This window comes from Oncorhynchus mykiss, chromosome 32 (genome assembly GCF_013265735.2).
Source record: "Oncorhynchus mykiss isolate Arlee chromosome 32, USDA_OmykA_1.1, whole genome shotgun sequence".
Taxonomy (NCBI): Eukaryota; Metazoa; Chordata; class Actinopteri; order Salmoniformes; family Salmonidae; genus Oncorhynchus; species Oncorhynchus mykiss.
In genome coordinates, this window is record NC_050572.1 from 22,785,426 (window position 1) to 22,795,033 (window position 9,608).

The following is a 9,608-nucleotide window of genomic DNA, read 5'->3' on the forward strand; positions in this document are numbered from 1 at the left end:
CCCTCTCCTGTCTCAATGTCCAGCTATGGTGAAATTCACAGACTGAGCAATCGTCTCACTTTCTCTACCTCCATCCTTCTCTCGATATCTTCATCTCTCCCCCTCCCCTATATCCGTCCGTATCTCTCTCCTTCTTTTATTCCCTTTCTCCTTCTCTCTCCCTCCAGCCACCATTCTCTCTCTCTCTCTCTCTCTCCATCTAGCTATCTATCGCTACTCTCTAAGCTGGTGAGACCCCGCCGGGCTTGTGGAGGTCACGATGGCTTCATCAAGTGACCCCCATATCACACATAGACACAGACACAGACACACACACAGCCCCCATACTGGCTGATGGCCTTTCCTCTTCTCTGATCCATATTTCAGAGGCTGCATCAGTGGGGCTCTAAGGGGCTAAGCCGGGATGAAACAGGGAGGGAGAGTGGAGAGCACAGCCAAGGAAATAGGCATTTACAGTTAAGCAAACTGAGTTCCACATTTGCAATTTTATAAGTACCAAGGCAGTCGCATTGTAGAAATAATGTCATGCAGACCCTTACAGAAAAACCACATGATTTCACATGTTGAAAATCACATGATCATGTGAAGATGAGTTCTTGAAACTCTTCACATGTGATCCCGTTGTAGTTTCATGTTATCACATGAAACTTTGCTTTCCATGTTGTCACATTATCACATTAACTTCACATAAGATCACATGTGATCACATGAAAACGTGTTTTTGGAACACCATGTGATCACATGTGAAATTCAGTTTTCTTAGTTGTCTCGTTTTTTTCACAGAATCCCTTACCGATGACCTACCTGCATGGCAAACAAAGCCAGCTGAAGTCGAGGGTTTGGCTTACATTAGGTTCAATGCTGCACATTGGCTATGGTCTATGGAATATCATCATTGTTGGAAATCATACAACACGGAAAACGATAAATTTGATTATATTTGATGACTGTTGACAGACCTAGGCGACTGAATGAAGAGAATACAAAGAAATCAAAGTCCATGACCACGATTGAGTTTATTTCTCAAAAATATATCCTTTAAACAAATTATTTACATGTCGATAACTTTTTCATAGAAAATAAAACAGAAAAGAAAAATACACAGCAAAGACAAACATTGCGAGTATAAATGGCAATACGGAAAATGTGTGTGATCAAAAACACAGGCCTATTGGCTATGAATCTTGTCTCGCATCATATAGGCCTACTGTTTCAAAGTCTGACGAGTTGAAATATTACGTTTCACTCACAAAAATATTAGACTATTCGATAAATTGTTCTTCGTTAAATAAGTATTCCAGATTATTATCCAATGATAACTCTTCACTGTTCATATTGTGGAAATTGTCGAGAGGGCCCGCTGCGCCGTTCCGTGGTGAGATCTTTTGATGAAGAGAAGAGAAAATAAAATACAAACGTCAGAAAATGTAAATGAGTATGACATTGAATAATTCATTTCCTATAATTATATTGCTATCAGGCCTATTTCATATCCTCCCTCAACATATGTGTATTCACTGGCGAGGCGTGAATAAATTGAGGGTATATTTAAATTGCGTGAACGATGATAAGTCAATGGCGCCGGTTCCAACCCTGATGGCCATATTAAACGGTATCTAGTGAGCCGTTGAAATCCGTTAAAGTAGACGATTAAATCTCTTCAGATGATTTATGAGCTCTAGCTGTGACAGGCCAGTCGGTCAGGTGAAACCGCCTTTACCGGCGGGTTAAAAGGTTAATTTACCGGATGATTAAAATAGATGGCACATGACATAATGTCACGGTGAGGTTTGAAATATCGTACCTGTCAGTAATCAGCTGGAAGGGAGACTTCGGCGAGCCAGACCTGCGAATATTCACGTCATCTGTAAACAAATAAACATTCAGAAAAATCAGTAAAATAATCAATAGGCTTTCCTTAGTAGGCCAAATTTTAATTGGGCTAAGTCTGTTTTTAACACAATAGTATTTGAGTGATGTAACTGTAACAGGTTCGAAATGAATGTAGGCCTGTTGTTTGTTAGGAGATTTTCAGAAATATATCATAATAAATACACGACATGAATTGAAACGAGTGTTAGATCAAAACGGTGTGCCATATTTGGAAAGGGATATTTGAAAAGCGGAAGCAAAACACAGGGCCGAATTCATGAGACTGTTATTCATTTCCAAGCAGATGAAAACTAGCCTATAATCATAATCATAAACATATATAAGCCTAAACCTAGGCTACAGTACATGCCATCTCGCTTTGGACTGAAGCTCTCCAACGACTCATCTCCACTCTCCTCCTCTGTGCACGATGCCCCTGAGGCCTGCGTCAACCGTGCGTCCTGATGGTTCAGCGCGCCATGGAGAGGCATGTGGTGTCCGGCTGGGTTTGCCGCGCCGAGAAGCGACCTGACACCCAGCAGAGAGTTGGCGCTGAGGAACGCCGCGTTGGCCCAGTTGTGGAGCTGCTTCCCGATCTGGCATGTGTATATTCCATGACCCGGGAGTAGGGCCGGGTGGTGGGACGGGATCGTGGCCTGGTGAGGAATCGAGACAGCCGGGGAAGGTTTGATGGAACTGTCGGGGCTTGTGGCCGTCTCCGCCAGAGACCAGATTTTGGGTTTGTTCTGTGGGGGCCTCTGACACACCGGTGCATTGGGGGAAAGATCCACAGCGTTTTTACAAGCACCAACAGGAGCCTTAATGAGAGAAATAGGCCCCTCCATACTTCTGAGGGCCTTGACAGACATCGTCCTCTGGCTCTCCAAGCTACCAGAATCAGATGAGTCCCTGGCGGCCAGCTTGCCCTCTCCCTCCACTTCCCTCTGATCTCCTGGGTTCTCCTCGACTTTATCGATGTCGATACTTTCTAAATCGATCTCTTCCTCCTCTTCATCCTCGCTCCCGTGTTTTTCAGGCTCGTCCTCATTGTCGCTGCTGAAGATCCGTCCATCCCGGTCCTCCGCGCTGCGGCCCCACGTCACCTTGTTCTCCTTCTTCAGACGCCGGCGCGCGTTGGCGAACCACGTGGACACCTGAACAGAGGAAGGAATTCATTCATATATTTTTTGGATCCTTTATTACAAATACTGATAATTAGGTTAATCAAGTTTAGTTTATCTTAAACTGACAGAACCCATCAAAGTAGGCTGTTTTCCGATCAAATCATGTAGGCCTAGTAGACGGGAAATACTCCTGGCCTAAACCTTTATATACCCCATAGACCTTTATGTCTATATACCTGTGTGAGTGTCATCTTGGTGATGATGGCCAGCATGATCTTTTCTCCCTTGGTGGGGTATGGGTTCTTCTGGTGTTCCTGCAACCAGGCCTTCAGAGTGCTGGTGGTCTCCCTCGTAGCGGCCTTGGCTCGGTTCGGGTCGCCATAGCCATACTGGCCGTATGGGTAGAACCCTGCGCTGGCGTGGACAGCCAGACCTCCCGGGTGAGCTCCTGGGCTGTCCTTCAGATCGTACTGAGGGTTCTGGGGGATAGAGAGGGGAATCCTATGAAATGTTTGTCTCTCCAAAAATGTACTAGTTCCAGGCCTATTCTTTATTTTTATTTTGCTTTAATCAAACTTGTATTATATAAGCTATTGACATTCCAGTTCAAAATAAGTTTACAGTATGCTGTGTATTATGACTGAATCAAACAAGTACTATTTTCACACTTTCATAATGTATAGGCTATCTCCTAAAATAATCAACGACAATATTAGGGTAAACTATTATGATTTCTAAGTTATGTAGAGTTTGTTTCTGACTATTTCACACAAGCACGATATCGCAAATTTCGGATAGGGTATAGCTTATAGATCACATTTTAATCGCTTCCCCGAACTTGACAAATTAGCTTTAATAATTCAACATTGACAGTAGGAATATATACATCAAACTTTAAATTTAATCAAATTGCAAATTGATTATGAGGGTTGATAATATTCTAAATAATGTAGCCTTCATAATGTCTCTCATGTCTAATTGTTTGTTTATCCTAAATGTACTATTTCTGAAGCAACATCAAATGACTAAATAACTAGAACATTTCAACCATAGGCCTCGTGTAACTCTTCTTGTAAAAATAGGCTCGACTACCCAGTGAAAATATGCAAACGCATTTTTATCAACTAGCATTAGCCTAAATGTAAACGTTTGGTATTGGGCCATGAATAATAAATCACACAATTTCATTAACTATTTTCTGTCCTAATTTCAAGACAAGGCGTTTCAGTTTCGAAAAACATGATAGTTGACAGAACTTCAATTGAATAAAGGTCAAAATATAAAATAATTGTCCTATTACTATCCCATAATATTAAACTTTCCAATCCAATAAAGGCAATTCACTTGCATAAATTTAACCATCTTACACATTCTATAAACAGATGAGAAACAACCACTTTCGAACGAAGTTTAAATTCTACATTCCAAGAAAACATCTCTCCTACCATTTGCGATATGAGGGCGAGGTCTGCACCGCTGTAGGGGAGAAACGCGCTGTAGTTCTGAGCCGCCCACGGGTTACCATACATCCCCAGCATCGAGCTAACAGCAGCGGCAGTAGCTGCCTGATTCACGCCGCCATCCGCGGCTCCATCCCGGCCTAAGCCGGCCAGGTCGCCCCCGTAAACCTCCTGGGAGCCACTTAGAAACTGGGAGTACCCCAGCTGCGAGAAAGACATGTCCGGAGAGAAAGGCTCAATAAATCTCTCTGTCTCTCTTCTGTGTCAAATGGGAGGAAAGGAAAATAGGAGGAATTCCCACTTTCCCAGAAAGATAAGGATGTCTAAATCACAAATCACGGTTAGTCACTAGTCAGTCAGTCAGTCAGACAGTCCCACTCCCCGACAGCGCGGCAAGCTCCAGTGATAGTGATGAGTTTAGAACTTGAGCGCCCAGTCAAGCCTTTCTCTCTCCCCGCAGGACTCTCTCTAGTGGAGCTGACGGGATGATTGGCAGGCTACTTAACAACCAAGCCCCTCCTTTGCCCCGGGCAAGAGATTAGTGCATTGGTTCGTTCGCTGGGTCGTGTGCGTGCGTGTGTGTGTGTGTGTGTGTGTGTGTGTGTGTGTGTGTGTGTGTGTCTAAGAGATGGAGAGATATCTCGTTCTCATAATCACCGTTCTGTCATTTTTGAATGGGTGCTCAAATAAGCAATGAAAAGAAACTACAGCAAAACATCAAAAATCATAACAACAATAGTACCACTAATATTAATACTAAATAAAGACCTGAAAATAAAATTAGGCTTAAACACAATAATAATGCATATATATAATAGTTTGTATTATATAGCCTAATAAATACAATAAATAAATAATGTAGGCCAATTACAAAGGCATTTTTGCATTCATTTGAGCCTATTTTTGTATCTATTTCAAAACTTTTCTTAACTACTCTTATGGTGCATTATACTTTCTTGCTACATTATAATTAAGATTAAATATATAAGTGGTCCTGTGAGACTGCGACATCGTAGAACCGCTCCAGAGGAGTATCGGCGACAGCATGGGCACCAGATGGCCAAGGGAAGCGTCGACTCGGCCGGCCACAGATACCGCGGAATGTCGGGGGATATCGACGGAAGTCACTAACGCATATTTTCAGATTAAAGATAAAGATAGAAGGGGCGAGAAAGAGGGAGATATAGATGGAGGGAAGAGATTGTGTAGATATGAGTCAGGAAGTCTGTGCATGGAAGGATGACAGATGTTGAGAGAGTTTGTAGTAAAATATATCTACCTATTCATAAGCAGAATATATCTATATAACAACATATGAGTTTGTGGTACTGTATATCAACACGTCAAATATTAGTCTATTTTCTACCGCAACGTTCCTAAATATAGGCTAATATTTAGACACATATTTCGTGTTTTAGACATATGTGACATTTTATTTATTTAGGAATGTGTTGATATTTGAATGAAATTGCCAGCTGTACTAGCAGTAATCAACAAGGCATTTTAAATCACTTAATTGACAGTGCCAAGATTACGAAATTATACAAGAATACATGCCTTGAGCAAATACTGGTTGAATCAAGTTGTTTCCACGTAATTTCAACCCAAAACATATATGTGATGACGGGTATGGTATGAAATATTCCAGTATTTTTACTTTTATTTCATATCTTTATTTTTAAAGTGCATCACCGGTATGCATTACACTCAAATAAGCTTGATCCCTTTATTCAAAAAGAGATATCTACTCTAAAACCTGTATAAACACAGAGAGACACTGCTAATGAGGTTTAACACCCCCATACCCCCATACCCCCTCTCCTCTGCCCCTTTGGAGGTGGACTCTATCAGATGTTAGCTTAGTAATTAGTGATCCTCTTAAACACAGATTCATCATTTCACGCTGGACTAGCTGATGAGGATGGCTGGGCACGGTGGGCTGGCTAGCTCTCTCCTCTCTCTCTCTCACTCTCTCTCTCTCTCTCTCTCTCTCTCTCTCTCTCTCTCTCTCTCTCTCTTTCTCCCCACTCCCCTCTCCTCTCCTCTCCTTTGCCCTCCCTCTCTTTTCTCTCTTCTCCTCTCCTGTCCTCTCCTCTCAGCCCTGTGCTGTGAAGCACTGAGAAGACCCTAATGATTTAATTACGGTGTTTAAAGCTCACTCTGAGCTGGCAAAACCATAGCTGACACACACACACACACACACAGTTTATTTCCAACCCTGGCACCCAGGGCTCGGCTCATGAATCTCAAAGCTGTTTTCTAAACACACATTATGACGAGCAGCGCTGGGGGTAGCAGTGTGTGTGTGTGTTTGTGTGATGGATGCTTAATCTCCATGGCATTTTAAATGGCATTCATGGAAAGTGGTTATATCCTCATTGCCAAGGTAAGTGGAGCCAGGGGAATCCATTCCAGCTCCATAAAAGAGCAACGTTAAAGACTCTCACCCACTGTCTCTCTCTCTCTCTCTCTCTCTCTCTCTCTCTCTCTCTCTCTCTCTCTCTCTCTCTCTCTCTCTCTTCCTCTCTCCCCCTCCCCCTCCTCTCTCTCTCCATCTTTCCATCTCTCTTTCTCCTGTGTGTGAGTTCATCACTTCAAATTATATCCTCTCTCATGACAGGGGGAGGAAATGAGACACATCCACCATCTAATAGGATAATCTCTCTCTCTCTCTCTCTCTCTCTCTCTCTCTCTCTCTCTCTCTCTCTCTCTCTCTCTGCCTTTGTAGCCTCCTGATTTCCATAGTGTCTCTATGGATAGTGAGTTAATGAATTCCTCTGAGCTGGAGAAAGCAGGGAGAACGATTTGGCGGTTTGGAAAAAGAGAGAGGGAGCGGGGGATAGAGAGAAGAGGAGGGGTATAGGAGAAAGGCTTTGAGCTATGCCATTCAACTTCACAGCCTCCCTCGGCCTGCTTGTGTATTCAGTGTGTGTGTTTGTGTGTGTGTGTGTGTACACGGAGCGCCCATCCAGGCCTTTTAACGTGAACCTGCTAAGACTACCAAATATTTATTCTGGCCCTGACCCTCTCTCTCTCTCTCTCTTTCTCTCTCAATCAATCTCTCTCTCTCTCTCTCTCTCTCTCTCTCTCTCTCTGTATGTAGGCTGTGGCTCTAGGATCCTCAGGAGGCTGGTTGACTCTGTTTGACTCCCACTCCCTCCCATTACCCTGCACTCAGACAAAGGAATAATTTATAGTGAGGAAAACACACACACACACAGTTTTCCAATTTGACCTCTTACTTAGCTTAAACTCTGATGTAATTTCAGGGGCACTAAAACTGTAATCGCAGAACAGCCAGTTTGAAGATATAAGGTTATTCTCAATTTTACAGTCAACTAATTATCTACCTAGGGGAGAACAGTAGCATTAGGTCAGCAAGAGAATACTAGGTTGAATGATCCTCATCTGTTTCTCAGCCTGTCAGATAACTTGAGATAAGAAGTGACAGATTTCAGGTGTGATTTGATGATAAGAAGATGGGTTTATCTCTTATTAGATAAGAGCTCATCTCTTGGTCATAAAACAGTCCTCCACTTCCACCTATTGTTCCCTTAGTAGTGCTGCTACTGTTTCGATGAAAGGCATACCATATCCTTAGTAGAAGTTGTATCTCTTTAGGCATACCATATCCTTAGTAGAAGTATCTCTTTAGGCATACCACATCCTAAGTAGAAGTATCTCTTTAGGCATACCATATCCTTAGTAGAAGTTGTATCTCTTTAGGCATACCATATTCTTAGTAGAAGTATCTCTTTAGGCATACCATATCCTTAGTAGAAGTATCTCTTTAGGCATACCATATCCTTAGCAGAACTTGTATCTCTTTAGGCATACCATATCCTTAGTAGAAGTATCTCTTTAGGCATACCATATCCTTAGTAGAAGTATCTCTTTAGGCATACCATATCCTTAGTAGAAGTATCTCTTTAGGCATACCATATCCTTAGGAGAAGTATCTCTTTAGGCATACCATATCCTTAGTAGAAGTATCTCTTTAGGCATACCATATCCTTAGTAGAAGTATCTCTTTAGGCATACCATATCCTTAGTAGAAGTATCTCTTTAGGCATACCATATCCTTAGTAGAAGTATCTCTTTAGGCATACCATATCCTTAGTAGAAGTATCTCTTTAGGCATACCATATCCTTAGTAGAAGTATCTCTTTAGGCATACCATATCCTTAGTAGAAGTATCTCTTTAGGCATACCATATCCTTAGTAGAAGTATCTCTTTAGGCATACCATATCCTTAGGAGAAGTATCTCTTTAGGCATACCATATCCTTAGTAGAAGTATCTCTTTAGGCATACCATATCCTTAGTAGAAGTATCTCTTTAGGCATACCATATCCTTAGGAGAAGTATCTCTTTAGGCATACCATATCCATAGTAGAAGTATCTCTTTAGGCATACCATATCCTTAGTAGAAGTATCTCTTTAGGCATACCATATCCTTAGGAGAAGTATCTCTTTAGGCATACCATATCCTTAGTAGAAGTATCTCTTTAGGCATACCATATCCTTAGGAGAAGTATCTCTTTAGGCATACCATATCCTTAGTAGAAGTATCTCTTTAGGCATACCATATCCTTAGTAGAAGTATCTCTTTAGGCATACCATATCCTTAGTAGAAGTATCTCTTTAGGCATACCATATCCTTAGTAGAAGTATCTCTTTAGGCATACCATATCCTTAGTAGAAGTATCTCTTTAGGCATACCACATCCTTAGTAGAAGTATCTCTTTAGGCATACCATATCCTTAGTAGAAGTATCTCTTTAGGCATACCATATCCTTAGGAGAAGTATCTCTTTAGGCATACCATATCCTTAGTAGAAGTATCTCTTTAGGCATACCATATCCTTAGTAGAAGTATCTCTTTAGGCATACCATATCCTTAGTAGAAGTATCTCTTTAGGCATACCATATCCTTAGTAGAAGTATCTCTTTAGGCATACCATATCCTTAGTAGAAGTATCTCTTTAGGCATACCATATCCTTAGTAGAAGTATCTCTTTAGGCATACCATATCCTTAGTAGAAGTATCTCTTTAGGCATACCATATCCTTAGTAGAAGTATCTCTTTAGGCATACCATATCCTTAGTAGAAGTATCTCTTTAGGCATACCATATCCTTAGTAGAAGTATCTC

At 41.6% G+C, this 9,608-nt stretch overlaps 1 protein-coding gene across 1 annotated transcript; it reads right to left on the reverse strand.

Moving 5' to 3' along the window:
* Positions 1 to 991: 991 nt before the first annotated feature.
* LOC110488109 (iroquois-class homeodomain protein irx-1) lies at positions 992 to 4,933 on the reverse strand. The gene is made up of 5 exons (XM_021560131.2): positions 4,442 to 4,933; positions 3,233 to 3,475; positions 2,243 to 3,026; positions 1,805 to 1,865; positions 992 to 1,382 (listed from the first exon to the last, which is right to left on the reverse strand). Exons 1-5 carry the CDS (start codon positions 4,673 to 4,675, stop codon positions 1,331 to 1,333), a joined length of 1,374 nt encoding a protein of 457 aa, XP_021415806.1. The 5' UTR covers positions 4,676 to 4,933; the 3' UTR covers positions 992 to 1,330.
* Between the last annotated feature and the right edge of the window lie 4,675 nt (positions 4,934 to 9,608).

Excerpts from the sequence above, each read along its gene's own strand:
- LOC110488109 (XM_021560131.2), bottom strand. The coding sequence starts at position 4,675 with ATGTCTTTCTCGCAGCTGGGGTACTCCCAGTTTCTAAGTGGCTCCCAG. Across the intron at positions 1,866-2,242 it reads CTTCAGTCCAAAGCGAGATG|ATGACGTGAATATTCGCAGG; the intron begins GCATGTACTGTA and ends ATTTGTTTACAG. Across the intron at positions 1,383-1,804 it reads TTCCAGCTGATTACTGACAG|ATCTCACCACGGAACGGCGC; the intron begins GTACGATATTTC and ends CTTCATCAAAAG.